At 38.4% G+C, this 17,349-nt stretch overlaps 1 protein-coding gene across 2 annotated transcripts in view; it reads left to right on the top strand.

Annotated features, from left to right (window-relative positions):
• The first annotated feature begins 9,179 nt into the window (after nt 1-9,179).
• The window catches only part of LOC117412579 (protein Shroom4-like), a 57,944-nt gene continuing 49,774 nt past the window's right edge, over nt 9,180-17,349 (top strand). For both annotated transcript variants that reach the window (XM_058989106.1, XM_058989105.1), the window contains exon 1: nt 9,180-9,477. In XM_058989106.1, coding sequence (XP_058845089.1) covers nt 9,340-9,477 — 138 coding nt within the window. In that variant the 5' untranslated portion in view covers nt 9,180-9,339. The remainder of the gene's footprint in view (nt 9,478-17,349) is intronic.

Raw genomic sequence — 17,349 nt, 5'->3', positions numbered from 1 at the left:
CCCTCATAATGCTTTCCCTTAAATTAAAGATATACACATATACACAGCAATTCATGCTGCACGCAGTTATATAAAAAGATTATTCGTCAATAATTTCTTTACAAACATTTGACATTTATTTTCAGATCCCTTTTCATGATCTGCTGAAGCATTAAACTTGCCACTGATGACAAGGTGGGGTTGCACTAATGCAATAATAGCTAAAAAAAACTGTTATTACCTGCAGCTAATGATGGGTTTGGTAGTTAAAATCCTATGGCGAAGATTCAGGCAATTAATGTTCTCAAACCGGTCATTAAATGCTGCACCGATCAATTAGGAAGATGTTATTACAATTACTACCTAGTTATTTTACTTTCTTATTCTGAGTGATGAAGGATAAAGAATATCTTAGATTCATGACTTTTGTATACACCCACACACTCATGCCTCAATCAAACCTGTAATATCTGTCCAACTACAATCTGAAAAGTTACTTACTGGGTAGTTTTGTCTTCTCTCCTTCCTGAGGCCCTGTCTGTTACCTGTTTCCACTATCTAAACCTCTGAATTGAGTGTCATAGCCCGTTTGCTCAACATTGTTTTGACAACTTTGGCTAAGTCAAATGTTGATGCAGAGAAGCAACAGCAGGGGTCCTAGCACTGCTCCCCACTGAGTAAATACACGGTCCCAGCTAGATGTTTCTTTCTTTACAAGTAGTCTCTGTTTCCTGTTTTAACCAGTTATGTGTCTACTTCCAAATACTTTGTTTAATTCCTGCTGATTTCAACTTTTGGATTATCAGTAAGAGCCAGCACCATCTACAGAAAAGCTTCTTTGAATAAAAAATAAATAATAATCTCATTCTATAGTAGGTTTACTGTATATGCGGGCCAAGTCACGATGTGCCTCGCACTTTTAAAATAATGGTCACCTTATTGTTTATTAGTACTGACCTCGTTTTGACCAATTAGTATCAACTGCACTTCTAAGAGTGTTGTCTCGTGAAATAATGGGAATCCAAGGAACTCTTTCCTGAATGGTATCCCAATGGAAAAATGGAACCTGCAAACAAAAAAATTCTCCAGATACTTTAGAACAGCAATGCTATCTGAAATAGAAGAGAATGAAAGACAATAGAAGAGAATGAAAGGAAAGGAAAGGCAGATCACAGCTACATAAAATACACTTTATTTTTGTAGCAGCAAACATCTGTATACTATACATGTCACACATAAAAATATACATAACTTCACAAACATATTAGGAAATATTTTCATGTTTGGTGATGACAGTTTTCATCTTGCCGTGCTGGCTGGCTCTTGTTACTACCGGCAACAGCAGGAGGTTTGGAATGGGATGGAAGCAAAACAAAGATGTAAAAAATGGAAAAAGGTTTTTTTTTTTCATTTTTTGCCAGTTGAGTTTTTGTTTTACTCATAATATTTTTCAGGAGATGCCAATTCAAAAATCTCTCCAGCATTGCTCCTGTTACCAAGGCTGCCATTGTCTACCATTGCTCAAATCTACGGAAACACTGCAGATAGAATATACACCCTTGGGAAATGTATTGGGGTGTTTCACCACTGACAGCCTGACAACCTGCAGGTCTTGGCAATGAAATCTTCAAATCAGCTGTTTAAAGATGTGCTGGATAGATTTGGGGGAGGATTGATTTCATAACTGATTCATAGAACGGACATTTGGAAAAGAGGGTTTGAAACAGACTTTAAAACTGCAAGTGTAAAAAGCTGTCAGGATGTTAACAATGAAAACTTACAGATATGTTATTTAAACAGTTGTAGCAACATGTGGGGATGTGTAACGCTATATTTTTCAGAATCCTGCTACTTACTCTTTTAGAGGAAAGTCTTGTTATTTGGTGCTGGCACAACATTTAGAAAAGGGGCTTAACTTTACACAGTTTTGAGGGGCTTGAGTTATAGCCAAGGACGCCTATCAGTCCATGGTGGGTGCTTAACCTCTCGCCCTTTATCTGAATTTGTTATAAAAACAGCAATAGCACTCTTCTCTCACTCCTTGTTATGATGCCGCTATTGAATAACTGTGTGCTCAGGGTTATAATTTGAAGATGCCTCAACATGCAGCTTTCTTACCTGCTCTAAAGTGTATTGATATTTTGATGTAGACGCAGGTCTGGTTTCTACAGTAAACAGGGGTTATACTGCATGTAGGAGAAGAGAGAGTCACACCCATTCTCAGTGCTAAAATAAATCTGTTACAGTTATATTGGTTTGGTCAGGCTGCAGCTCAAAATATTCTTTGAAGATCCAGCTATTGAACCCACTCGTTCTCTCCTCTGACACTGTTTTCTAGCAAGATGATATAAAAAGTGCCTTCATGTGACGTGTATAAGGTTTGACTCACACTGTTAAAACTCTTTCTGACTCCTACATTATGCATTAGCCGGAGTCTTTTTTTTTAAAAATGTAACTAAATACATTTTTTCACATAAAATGTAATGCATTACGCATTTTGTTACCTGTCTAAAAAAGGAACCATTACAGTTACAACCCTTATAAAAAGTTTACCATAGTATAAGCATAGCAAAGTGTAATAACGCATAGTGAAAGCATGGTAAAGATGAGGTAAGCATTGTAAAGAATAGCAAGATATGGTAAAGGATATTATTAAACATGGCAAACCAGGGTAAATGATGCTAAATGCATAGCATGGTAAAAGTGCAAACATACCATGCAAAAATGACCGTGGTAAACTATTATAAGGGAAGTTACTGAAAAATGTAATCAGATTACAGTAATCCGTTACATGCAATGAATTACTGTCAATGGATCAATGGATTCCAGTCTGAACTTCAATCTGTGCAGCAGTTACATGCACACATGGTTATATATAGAAGCACTCCATTGTGTGACAAAGTGCTCGCTTATAAAAGTATAACATGGCATATTTGCATGGTAATTTTGCAGTCTTCCCTGGCTTTTCCCATAGTTTACTTTACTATAGTTTATCATGGATTGCCATGTTTTTAAACATGCTTTATTGTATCTGTCTGGGTTTTACAATGCTTACCTATGCTTTGCTATGCTCTCAATATGCTTTATTAGACTTTGCTATTCGTCACCTTATGATAAATTCATTATTCCTAGCATGCCAATATGTGTATGTTTCTGGACAGATCTGCACAGCATTGCAATATCTGTCTTGTCATGTGTCAAGAAAAATTGTCTGTCAAAAACTGGAAAAAATATTTCCATGAGCTACAAACTAAGGAATGTATTTTGTATGAACTCTGTGGAGTTCATATTTATTTATTTATTTATTTATTCATTTATTTCTACCACATTTTTTATGCTGCATGAAGTAATAGCAGTCAAAATGAGTGAAACCCGACAATGAAGTGTGTCTGCGGCTCACTGTCCAGGTTCCTGACCTGGACAGTGTTATTCTTGGTAGGTTTATTATTTTATTAAAACAACATCGTTAGAATTGACTGATATAAGGGAAAAGAAAGGGGTCTATATAATTGGAATTTTGCCTCCAAGTGACAGCCAGAAATGAAATATTTACTATGGAAGCTGTTTCACCTTTGATGGAACGACCATAGGCTATATATGCAGAACTTATCTATTACAACAGTCTTATTTTTTCCACATGAATCAAATCCTTTTTCCTACTTTGCATCCAATTTTTAATATGAGCGCCAATTTTAAACAATATCATCTTTTAATATGTATTACACAAGTGGACCTACATATGATAGCATGTGGAAAAAATAAGACTGTGGCAATAGACAAGCACATTTTTGCAAATATATCCTATGGTAGCTTCATTAAAAGTGAACCAATTTCCATGGTAAATATTTCATATTTGGCCACCACTTGTAGGCAACAGTCCCATCTTGTCCTTTGACAACATTTAATTACATATAAATCATGGATTTAGGTGTTCTGGCTCAAAGGGAATTCAGTTGATCAAACCATTCCACTTTCAATCCATTCCAGTCCAAGACCTTGTTTCAACAGTCTTTAAATCTTTAAACAGTCCAGTCCATCTCCACCGGCAGCAGACCCCTGATCAAACCAGGAGTCGCACCCAACATTGTTGAATGGTTAAACCAACACAGAAAATATATACGCTTGTAAAACTTTTAAACTTTAAGGGAACATACTGTTTTTAATTGAGTCTCTAGCTAAGGGCAAAATCCGTCAGTTAATACCTAATAAAATGATTGGTTTGGGGGTCCAGGGAGATTTAACTATCAATAGGGAAGTGTTACAATGGTTTAAAGTGTGTTATTAGTTTTCTAAACCAGACTGCTTTCCTCATAAACGTAATCGTATGGGAAACAGTTGCTAAGAATGTGCAGCTCTTTGGAGCAGGGGTTGGGTCACACTGGACAGCCAGGATGGCACTGTTTCAATGAGTATCAGAGGCGGGTTCATTGTCCTGGAGGGACACGCGACACTCCAGAATTGTTACAGAGCCATCCGTTTTGACACTGTTCCTTGTCAAGCATCAGTAATTTGTGGACTGTTGGATAATAAAACCCTGTCAGCCCTCTGCCAAAGTCTGTTGGATCTGCTGTCCTTCCCACCCTAACTGAAAATGGCTACAGGAAGATGCCGCTTTTATATATTACAGGAGGAAGTATAGCTGCCCTTTTACACAAAACGTGTACGAATCGTAGGTGTCTGTATATATAGTGGCTCCCCAATCTACAGTATGCAGGAGATGCTCATATTAAACAACATGGTCTTTCTGGCACGATCAGTTGGCACAAAACAAAAGGAATTTAGCTATTGTTGTTGTGTGCGATCCAGTATATAATACAGAATGAATTGGCTCATATATCTCAGAATTAAAATGATACACTAAAGAACAAAAACTACTGACTTCCCTTTTCTAAAACAAACGTGCAATTAAATGTATAACACACTTAGCATGGTAATGTAACCCATGGTTTTTATGATTCATGTTACACCTGCATGCTGACAGTTTTTCCATCACATTTGATTGGCAAAGTGCTTCTGACTAACTCTGACCACTGTGCGGTTGTTTTAGTTTACACAGATATGCCCCGGGAAAGACTTTGCCCTCTGTCCATGTTTTGACGTGTGATTTCAAGACCTCAATGGCTTAAATTAAAAACACCAGACAAGGAATTTGATAACAACATATTTGATATAAGCTGTCATGTTTATCCAGAGATAAGTTTCTGTCAAACACAATGTGATATTGAGCCTTTTTAATGCAAGTTAATAAAAAAAGGCAGTAAAAGCATAGCAAAGTCTAATAAAGCATAGTGAAAACAAGGTCACGGTTAGTTCCTAGTATAATCATAGGAAAAGCATGTGAAAACTGCAGAATCACTGTGTACATTTAGTGTAACTTAAAAGGACAGCACTGGAAACTGTAAGAAACTAAATTGTAACGAGGGCAAACAAATTCTGGTATAACTGCTGGTCAAATAGTATACATTTACAGTAGTGTACAAATGTATTGGAACACCTCAAGAACGGTCATTTAGATTTTTTACATACCTACCTGCATGAGAATTTCAATTTCCAGTCAGAAATCAGTGATATAGAAACATTAGGCTCTCATGTGTGAAAATGTTAGACCACTTTGTGCTTTAATTAGACCACTTCTTAAACAACAATTTACCATTTGTGGCTATGTGTTCCTTTTCTCTTACTACTTTAAATGAATTGCATGTGTGGCCTATTAAAGTCATCCATTAAATTAGGCAATCATTAATTTGCTTATTTTGATGTGCCAGTGGTTTGATTTCATATACACAACAAATCAAAACAACAGAAGCAATGGGGTGTTCTAAAAAAATGTTGCACACTACTGTATATCCTGGCAGGAAAAAGAGCTGCAGGATGGGTTTAGGTTCTTTTACAAAGGACGGGTACTTTAGCTATTGGGTACCCCTGCCTACTACAGTTGTCACATAATAGCAAAAATAAATGCACTGTGTATTAAGGGTAGAATCAAACAGCCAACTAGAAAAGTGCCAGTCGACCTCAGAAACTGACAGTCAACCAATCGCACGCTTCAATTTCAAAGCAGCAGCAGAAATATGGTCCTGTTTTGTGAGTTTAAAGTGTATTCTAGTAACGAACCAGCAATGTAAATATATTCATTGTATTCATCTGTTTGAATTAAACAGAAAGTAATTGTGAAGCACGCAGTTTCAGATGGGTGGAAGTGTGGTTGCGGTTGCAATCCATTACATGAAAATTATATTTCATAACATTAATCTAGTGGTCTTTGGACCAAGTCTCTTTTTGCTTTGCTGGCAATACTCTGCTGTGCACTAGATGGCGCTGGCGCTTACTGATGTAGAGACATTTTGGGTGATCTAAGAGCAGCCCCTTGTGAAATTCTGATGAAACTTGCTAAGGACATTCTTTGGCATACTGAATGTAATATAATCTGGGGTTGATGTGTATAGAAACACAAAACCTGTCTGTCTCCCCATCCATATGTAACACTAGGTTTTTACATATATAATAGTATAGCGTTAAAGAGTGGCATTATTAGGATTTGCCATTGTTTAAATAATTAAAATACCCTGTATGTCAGAAATTCATTCTTATATGTTCAAACAGCAGGTGGATCCTGGAGGATTCTTTTTCATGTTACTGATGGCTTTCATTTTGAATTTACAGTTGTGGCAGGGGATGAGTGACACTAACATACTTTTTGTTCAATGCTTCAGGTTCTAAGTAATACAATACTTATTATCTTGATGAAGTGGGAGCTCTTTTTATGAAGATTGTACAGCAGAATGATAAAAGCATAGCAAATATAGAAGAGCATAGGAAAGCATAACGAAAGCATAGAAAACGCATGCAAATATGGTAAACCACGTATAAGTGAAAGCCTTGGTAAGCCACATGATTTCATAGCTTATTGCAATTGTTAAAATTAAAATGTTCTCAACCTTTGTATTCATTATACAATTTGCCAGATCGTGTAGACAAAGATCTATTAAATAATAAAAAAAAAAACATAATATTCCTACTGTAAGAACAATCTTATAAAAGCAAAACAGCAAGCTATTCCAGGCCTGTACAGCAGGTGTCCTGGTTTAGTGTGATGCCTTTGTTACCACCTGTTTATATTGTGGTTTCCGCCTAAGGGTTTTAACATAGCGGTGGGAAGTGATGCATTCTAATTAAGCTACTAAAGTTTACTGTTTCATGCAACACCTAATCTGATTATCCTGTGAACAGGACAGGCCTGGCTTTACTATACAGAATATCATTATGAAAGTATGTTAAAAAAAACACCAACATACATAGATGCCTTTTAGAAGCAGGTTTAAGCTGTGTTATGTTCATTTTTATTTTTAAATAATTTAGCTTTCACATTCATTGGTTTAGAATAGGTTTTTCACAAATAAATTACAAAAAGCATGAATAGGGGATCACAGTTATGAGTTGTTCCTGTTGTAAATAAATTGCAATAAATTGGAATAAATATATGCTGGCCTCTTAGTGTGTACCCAGCAAGTATATAAAATCCCAGCAAATAAGAACCCAAGAAAATGTAAGAGCAAGAGGAGACGATTCTGTCCATCACTGCTCTTCTAATTCCTAGTAGCTGGTTGATCGCGATACTTTTTCAAGTAGGCTCTTAAAGGATCTCAATGATTCAGCATCAACAGCATGGCTAGGTAACCCATTCCATACCTTCACTATTCTCTGTGTGAAGAATGTCTCCTTCCTTCTGTTCAAAGTGTAATGTAATTGACTGGGACCATGGTGTCCTTACAATATCCTGCCAACATTATCACTGTGTAAAAAACAATATGACTTTTGTTAATAGATAACAGCTGTTCAATGTTCAGTATCAATTATAGAATTGAATTTGTTTAGAAGACATTTCCCACCTATTAAATCAACACAAGCTGGCAGAGTGTACCATACCTAATAAGAGTGCTAATCAAGGCTTACCGTCCATGTTCTTACTTATTAGTGTGAGCAACTTTAACCCCAAATCATGGATATATTGGACTTCAAGCTGGGAAGGTAAATGCTGCTCAGTTACTTTTAGTAGGGATACATTACATTTGCATTATGGGGGCCAATTTGCACACCTTCAAAGACTGTTTTAAGGAATGTTTTGTTTATGACTATTTTTTAAGCACATATTGGTATTATTCCCACAATAACTTGTGCTAAAGAAGATTCTTAGGAAGTTTCATCACAAACCGATAAAATGTGAAATAAAAAATATATATTTTTGTGAACAATAATATTGGGTGCTCTAATTTTCTTGCAGCAAAGAAGTGCATTTAAAATATATATTTATTATTCTGATTTTACATGTTCTGGATCGATAGGTGACCATTCCTCAATGACTGCCCGCTTAATTCCTTAAAATAAGTTGGTGGTAGAAATTCTGAGACTGAAATGGATCATTCGGGCAGCATTGGAGGCGCCCGACAACTGATAAGACTATTTTCAGAACTCTCTCAAAGTCCACGAGTGATGCTGTCTTACAACGGGGAGGTGCAGCTTGTATAGTTAGAGAAAAAATGCCAAATGGCAATTTGCATAACTGAACCAGTACACAAAACACAAGGGGAAGAGGAGAGTGTAGCTCGTCTCCATACCCAGTCATCTTCTTTGTGTGGACAAGTTTACCGTTTCACTACTGGTCTCCATTCCAAACTCATTTATAGTTATATTGTTTTTTTTCAGGATACCGCACTTTGATTCATCTGTTTGTTTTGCTTCCCCGGATTACTGCATAGTTCGCAGAACGCATCCTGCTGTTCAGTTCATTGACAGAGGCGTCCAGGGGGGCGGACACGTGTGAGCCTACAGCTGCAACAGTAAATTGAGGGAATGTAAACACATTGGAACAGCAATTTGTAAATATAAAGTGCACACATCATTTTTTAAAGAAAGAAAAAATCATCAAGGAATCATATTTTGTTGTATGAAATGTAACTTAATCGTTCGACACCGCAACTTTGAAAGTGAGCTAGAAAGCATTTTTTAAATGTGTTTGCACGTTTTAATTCTTATTAAACTTCCGTCTTTCACGCCAGATACCACAGTTGATACACACGGTTTCTTTGTAACATCCATCAATTCTCCATAATAATAATAAAAAAAAAACCAAAAAACAATGGAACAATTGATGCATAAACCCTCCCCCATGGACACTGCTGAATTAAATCCTTTCTGCTTACCGGTCTTTCTCCTTGTCAGTCACCGGGCTCTAGCAGTCGTGTCACTTCCTCCTGTTGAGTTTTTTGTTAGTTACAATGAAACAGAGTAGATGCCAGTGATGCTGGAGATGCGGGGTTTCTAGCGAATACGGTAGGAGATGCTGGGGGACACACATGATCAATGATGGATCAGAGCGCGGAGACTATTGATCAATTGGTGTCTTTCCAGCATATCCAGGTCCAGTTACAAGGAGGGGCTCCTTGGGGGTTCACTTTGAAAGGGGGTCTGGAGCATGGGGAACCGCTCATCGTATCGAAGGTACGTTTTAAATGCAATCTATTGTATACGGCTGTGCATTTCAGTAAGGGAAGAAAGCGTTAGTTGCCACAGCGGTTATAGGTTACATTTTGTTGAAATCTTGGTAACAGACGACTAGTCTGTAACGGAGTTCCTGGAGTTGCCCTGTGTAACAGCATCAAAGCGGAGCAGAGAACAATGATATCTTTAAGTTTTTGGATGCTTAAATCCCGGTCTGTTTTTCAAACTTTTTATAGATCACATAAAAAATTCACTCTTAACTTATTTGTTGTCATTGAACACACGTGTAGAATTACTTTAGTTAGCACTAAAAAAGTAAATACATAAAGGAAGATTAATGATTAGATTTAATGGGTAACGGAGATTATATTGTGATTCGCTTTTGTTTTTGGAAGCTCACAGATCAACATGAATTATTACTACAGTATTGCAGGGAAATTACTCAAGAGTGCTAAACTAAGAGGGCATCGGTACAGAATGAATGGGTGCTGCTTCTATCATTTATTACAGATGTAACATATGAGAAACAGTACTGCATTAGGCAATTATTGATCTGGAATATATTATTGATGATCTGTAATCTGTATGTTTGGCTTTTACCCAGTCATACAAATGTTTAAACAAGTAAAGCATGTAATGAAAGAATGAGTTTAAACACGAAAGTACAGTTTTTTTTTGTTTTTTATAGGCTTGCCACGCACAGTGAGTGACAAGCTTGCAGATTTTGGTGCTTCAGGTTCGCGTGCATTTTTTTCATGTTTCAGGTCACATCTCATGTTTAACTAAAGGGACACGCCACAAACAAGAATGCCCCTCAGTCGCTGTTACTGTTGTCTGTATATGGATTGGCACTAGGAAACAATAAAACCCATTTCATCGTAGCCTACTGTGAAATGCAGGTTAGTTAGTTAGGTGTTCGAATATCCAGAAGAGTTGTGAATGACAGTTCATCCGTGGAAGCAGGACGAGGTTAATATGTAAGCGCGTTTTCAATGGCGTCATTCCTGGTACCTGTATAATCTAAACTAAGTAGGGGAAGACATTTTTTTTTATTTGCCCCATTTAAATATTTATGCTATCCACGTTTACACGTCTTTCTCTATCAAATCATAGTTATTTAAAACCTTACCATTGCATTCTATTATGTCATGTTAGGTAATAGGTAGTAGGGTGCCCTCTGTGGGATGCATAGGGGACCAAGTTTCACGTTTGCGGTATGCATTTCTAAACGGTACTTGGTAGGGAGGCTGTTTTGACAGCAGCTGTTATATTTTTGTATTTGGATACTTCATACAAGTTCTTTGTTTTCAGATGCAGAATAGCATATTGTTGGTTTGATTTGTTTTGCTCCTGGGATTTCCAGGGCAGGGGCTCTTCGCTGGTGAGTGTTAAGTGTCCTAAAGGATGTCCGGGTTCTGTTCAGGTTGCATGCTTTCGAGTTTCATTAAAGATGGTTAAGGACAGAAGTTCTCAAATATGTTTTTCAGGCAACACTAACAGTCTTGCCTAAATATTTATTTAAAATCTATTTTTAATACCAAGGTCCACGCAACAGTGCTTTAAAGCCACTAAGACGTTAGTCTTATTTTTTTTTTTTTATGTGTGTGTGTGTGTCATTAGGCTACATTTCAAAGTAAGAAAAAACAAAAACAAAAAAAAAAAAACAGTAGGAGCATTGAAACAAGCTTCGGCGGTTTGTGGTCCAACGTCCAGGATTGCGTCACACACTGTTGTTGGGGGTGGAAAATAATTTTTAAAAAAAGTTTTTCCGGGCTGCATTGCGTTGGAGGTCCTATTTATTTAAATTTAAATATTTAAACAGCATGTCCCTATGAGACAACATTCAGTGAACTACCTTCAACAGAAGTGAGGCTACAGATTCAACAGAAGTGAGGCTACAGATACAACCAGGGGCGTGCGCAGGAATAAACATTTGACCACTGGGGGGGGGGGGGGGGCATTAAACAATATCTATATGTGTGTGTGCGTGTGTTGCTATGTCTACATAAATAAATAGCATTACACTCGGCATTTCAATGAAAGCCAATACGCTGTGGAGCTTTTTAACACACGCGCCAGTCATTAACTGCACGTTACGGCGGAACGTGTGCAAACCGAGTACACTCGCGTGCATAGCTGCACGTTATGAGGAAATACGTTCAGTTGGTGAGTGTCAGTGACAGAAAGTGCAAACGCAATACATTGATAAACTAGGGTTACCATGTGGCTCCAGATTAACTGGACGCTGTGAGACAGAACGGGATTTCAAACGTGCCCCTAAATTGAAATAAATGAAGGTGTAAATGAACCATCCTTAGCTACAATTAATAATGGTGCTTAAATACACGCATGCGCGTCAAATAATTGTATTATAACAAGAATGAATTGCAGCCAGTCGCTATTTTTTTCTGTTTGTTAAAATTCAATCGCCCATATTATTCTGCAAATACAATTTCATCATCATCTCGTTGCTCTATCGATAAATTAGCTATTCGTTCATTAAGATCTGATCAGAAGCAGCTGATCAGTGTGAATTGTTTGCTGCGCCCAATCAATTCCGCCACAGCAGGATTAATCTCAGCAAAGGTGGAGCTCATTTATACGTGAATTACTTTCAATTTAGGGGGAATTTTGAAATTCCGGTCTGTCTCAAAGCGTCCGGTTAATCTGGAGCCATATGGTAACCCTAGATAAGCAGAAATCAATATTCTGGAGATGATTATTGGAGGAGTCGTGCCCCTGCTTGCCCCCCCCGACCCCCCCCCCCCCCCCCCACCCCCACCCCAGGGGAGCAAATAACTGAATAACTTACCAAGTTCAAACTGAGGTTAAACAAGTACCTTCGTCTGTGTTTTAAAGGCTTGATAGTGTCTTCAGGTCAAGCTCTAGACTGCCATTTAATATACTTAATCAAACATACCATGTGCCTCTTTCTATTAATCCTCATGCAACACCTACAAAAGCAGAATTACAGATGTTTAAACCTGATATATCCTAGATGTTAAGACACTGCTTTAAAGACTTGAATAGTATCAGAAGAAAGGAAGAGGGAATTCCTAGGCTGATGCTAGCACATTCTCCTATAATTGGATGTTATTTTTAGTATGCATGGGGGTCTTGGACACACATCCTGTAGGATAAATGAATCACTGGATGGCAGGAGGAGGCTAGCAGTGGCTTTTAACCTCTTCATGGTAGCCAGTTTAATAAAGTGCTGAGGACACTCTGTGAAGTACCGTTCTAGAGATCTCAGTCATCTCAGTATTAAAATAAACTCATAAAGATTCTTCAGAGTCCTAAAGGCAATTGTAGAGTGGGGTGGTGAAGTTCACCCACTACAAAAATCCAAGAAATGGCACTGGCTACGGGTCTAACAGACAAATGGGCAAAATGCCATCATGATGAAGTGTCTCTGGAGACTGACAAGCATTCTGAAATCCTTACATTGACTGCAGTATGAAGTTACAACACATATCGTCTTTGTGACTTGAACCGTCTGACCTTCAGTGACCTTGGAAAGTAAGCCCCCCCCCCCCCCCCCCCCCATTGTAAATGGAATGTCTTGATCCATATAACAATAAATACCCTGCTTGCATCTGGCCACTGAATGTGCTTTGACACTATTTGAAAAGTTCTGCTGACTCCACATGTTGGTGTGAATACAGCCATGTCAAATTTGGCTTTAGCACAAGGAGTGCTCTTCCTAAGAATTTATCTTTAAATAATAAAATGAAGAATTTCATGAGAGTTTAGCTTATTGAAATATAGCTTGTAAGCCCATGTTGAAAATATCAACTGGAGTTTAAAAAACCACCCTTTGGGGTCTCTGGTGCTTCCTTTGTTTATTTTTTTTTCTTTTGCTTCATTGAGCTACAGCAGAGCTTGCAGATGTCATTCATTACCTCCTGCATGTCAGTTCTCCGTGACAAGAAGACTTCGAGCAGAGGGAGCATGTCTGCAGCTGAAACTACCTTACAGAATGGAAATAAACTAATGAGCCAACCAGCTCGGGTTTCACAGAATGCACAGAAGGGTAAACTGTGCACTAATTGTGGGACACTTGATGGTCATTAAGATACACTCTTAAAATTTGACCCGTTTTTTGTTCTCTGCAGAACCTATTTTTAGAACTTATTTTTAATTTGACTAAAGTAAAATTCATGAATGTATTTATGTACAAAACCTTAGTATACCAAAGCATTGCTCCTTTTCTCTTTCTATAACATTGGTGCAGTGTACAGTATGCAGTGTGTGTGCTTATGCTTTTTCCTACAAGCTCTGAAATGTATATTCATGTACCTCATCCACTTCACAGTGTAGGTTCTCAAGTAAGAATATCATTTAGAAAGTCAACAGTGTGTGGCCATTTCTCTAATATTTTACTTGGCCCTGTTGGAATTGAAAGTTTTGCCAGGTATGTTTTTCAAGGTGTGAGTTTCAGTGTGCTGGGGGGGTTTAACGATTGTATTTATGGCTAGGCTTCTTGCTATTGTAAATCATTAACTGTCCTCTTGAACACCCCCATGGTCACTTGAATCACACTTCAGCGTACACACCAGGCGTCATGGGACAGTTTCAGACTCTTCAGCGGGCTCCCCCAGCCTAATGCAAATAAACTTCAATGCCTAGCTTGCTATTGATTTTATTGCTTGCATGTGACCTTTTCTTCATCAGAAATGGGTCCAGCTAGGTGGCGCAGCAGCCTTTCATTTCTGGAGACCAATACGACAGTGAGTTGGGTGGCAAGAGGGTATCAGTTCACATCACAAAACCACTACAGGATTGGCAGCCCTGAGAGAGGCCCTAGATTTATTTGCAGAGCTGAGAGAGATTATGATTCCATTCTCATTGTCCCTCACCTTTCGTGAGCACAGATTCACAAGCACCTTGTTGTGTTTGCAGGCCAAAGCCATACCACACTGGTGAGTGTTTCCATCCTTGGTTTCCCTGGTCCCTCTGAAGGAAGTCTCCTCCAATACCAAGCCAGGGTTTATCTCCTGGAGTGCCCCTTGCTCAGCTTGGTTTTCCAAACTGTACCTTTTTCACACAGTACCCACAGTTCTGAACAGAAATAGTTGATATCCCAGCATATGAATTGCGAGCAGCTGGAACTGGTTCTTGTTCATACCAACACGTCTAACCTCATTACCAGACAGGGCACTGTTTACAGGGCTGGATTTAAATTCAAATTAGGAACATATGAGCAGCTTCAAAGGACTGCTTGATCAGCCAGTTTGTCCTTTGCTCTTATGTGCAAAACTGGGCAATGGTGTCGCTGCGGCAAACTGTGTAGTTTTGCACAGGGTTTGATGGGTTGTAATCCTTTGCTCTCTGTCTTTCTGACAGGCTGGATGCATAGCTGTGCATTTCATGGCTCTAACAGTATAAGTTCTTAATAATACTGTAAGGGTCTCCATTTTTTTCATGCAGTATGTAACATGTTTGGTCCTTGCAGTGTGTTGGAGTTTGGAGTTGGTCCTTGCAGTGTGCTGGGGTTCGGAGGTGGTCCTTGCAGTGTGTTGGAGTTTGGAGGTGGTCCTTGCAGTGTGCTGGGGTTTGGAGTTGGTCCTTGCAGTGTGCTGGGGTTTGGAGGTGGTCCTTGCAGTGTGCTGGGGTTTAGAGGTGGTCCTTGCAGTGTGCTGGAGTTTGGAGTTGGTCCTTGCAGTGTGCTGGAGTTTGGAGGTGGTCCTTACAGTGTGCTGGAGTTTGGAGGTGGTCCTTGCAGTGTGCTGGAGTTGTACTTGAGACTAGGAAGAGTTGTGAGTTTATTCATTGGAACATTGATGAAACACGTTTGAGATTAAACTGTGGCACAGCGTAGGTCACATTTAAAAGACAGCATTGTTGGAACGTCATACTCTAGGGAAGTGATGTAGCTGTGAGGTTCAGTGAGTGTTGGTAAGCATTCCAGTCTATTCTTGGGGTTAGTTCAGTGCCAGGCCTCCCCACACCTCTCCACTGCTAATACCTCTTTCCCATTTTTTGAAATAGTGCAGTGTCTTAAAGGGTTATTACCCTGAGAACACTGACATGTAAATCTGGTTTCAAGGCCATCTAAATCTGATTAAAAGTATAGTCCAACATTAAATGGGTATTATGCAGAAATGCACATTTTCTGTTAATTATTATTGATGGTGATATTCATGAGATATGAGCCACAATGCTCCCATTACATAGCTGTTTCAGCTAGGTGTCTATATGAGCGCCATCTGAAGTAGCCTGTGCCCTAGAATATTAAAGCTTGCTATGGCTGAAATAGGTTCTGAAATTCAGGCCTTCCTCGTTTCAGCTACAGTTTCTGAAATTCCTTCTGTAGGATAGGATAGCTGTGCTGGGCCACATCCAGTAATAGAAGTAAGACAAAGGCACATTAGCTTTCGACACTACAAAGCTGAATTAAAAATAACTGAGGTGGAATTGACCTGTAAGAGGAACTTTCTTTACCTTCAGCTTCCATCTGAATAAGAGACCTTTGAGGTCTTGAAAGCTAGTGCATTTTTAAACAATTACATAAATTCAGCTGATCCTATTAAAATATATTGCCAAAAAAGTAGTACTTCTTGAAATCTATATTTGATCTCTGAGCGAAAGGGTTAATAGAGTTGTGCTGTTCTGCCTCCATTAGTCATTTCTCAAAAAAGTAAAAGCTGATAATATGTATATGGCCAATATAACCCAGGAGCACCTATTCCCCATCTGTAAAAGTTTTCTGTCACGGAATCTGTGGTCATCTAAACCAAGTGGTATTTGACAATAATACAAAGGTCCCCTGGAGATTCACAGGATTAATGCTTACATCGTCACATGACTGCTGAGTAACTACCTGAGCACAAAGGCAAACATTCAGAGAGAGACTTGGCGTGAGGCATGTCAATAAAGGATGTCTAGTCGGTGACATCACACCTTATCAATGTGAAGCAGGACCCAGGGAAAGGGAAAACAACTCCGTGGTCCTGTATTTTCATTATTGTTTTCTCCTATTCAGTGTTTTTTCAGTTTTGGCATTTCAATTCAGTTTCAGTTTTTATATAGTTGGTAAGATTATTATTTTGCTTCTACTTAGTTTTCGTTTTAAATTATTATTCAGTGTTAGTTTTTTTTAACTAAATTCAGAAATATATATATATATATATATTTCAGTTTTAGAAAAAGAGTTTCAGCATCTTCATTAAGAGACTTTTTTTAGGTTCATGCTGAGTTGCTGCAAAAAAAAAAAAAAATTATGAATCACTTAATTCCAGATAACTTTTTTGACAGTGCAAACAGATTCATCCACATTGTAACGATTTTATGAGTAGGGCGATCTAAAGACGGACAAATATTTAATGTAAATCCTGTTCGAACGCTATAATCAGCAGCGGTCTCGCCTCTCGCACACTACCACTGAGCCCAACTCAGCCAGGCCTAAACAATGGTACAATTTTCTATGTTATCAACTGTGTAGTCACGTACTGGCTGCACAGTGCTACGTGAACCTGTCTTGCTCTGAAAAGCGATCTCCGTTCATCATTTGAAAATACTGTATCCCAATTAAATGACATAAATAGCATTGGGAAGAACCATATCCCATTATATCCCATGTAAGCAGAAATCCCAATTATCAGTATCCCGATTAGGCGGCGCCAACTATCACAGTAATATAAGAAAACATAATTCCAACTGGGCTTACAATGAATGCCTAATTGCAACAGAGCTAAAGTTAGGAGGCTAATCAATTAATGCGTATTACGTCATATAAATAGATAATACAAAATATATAGCCTATATACTCACCAGGTACTCAGAATGCTCCCAGGTCGAGCATTCTCTTAGTCTGCCGCTTGTTGATTTTGCAGACATTTTTAACTGCACATGAACCAGATACTTGAGCAC

This window comes from Acipenser ruthenus, chromosome 16 (genome assembly GCF_902713425.1).
Source record: "Acipenser ruthenus chromosome 16, fAciRut3.2 maternal haplotype, whole genome shotgun sequence".
NCBI lineage: Eukaryota > Metazoa > Chordata > Actinopteri > Acipenseriformes > Acipenseridae > Acipenser > Acipenser ruthenus.
This window is presented reverse-complemented; position numbering and strand designations above follow the sequence as displayed.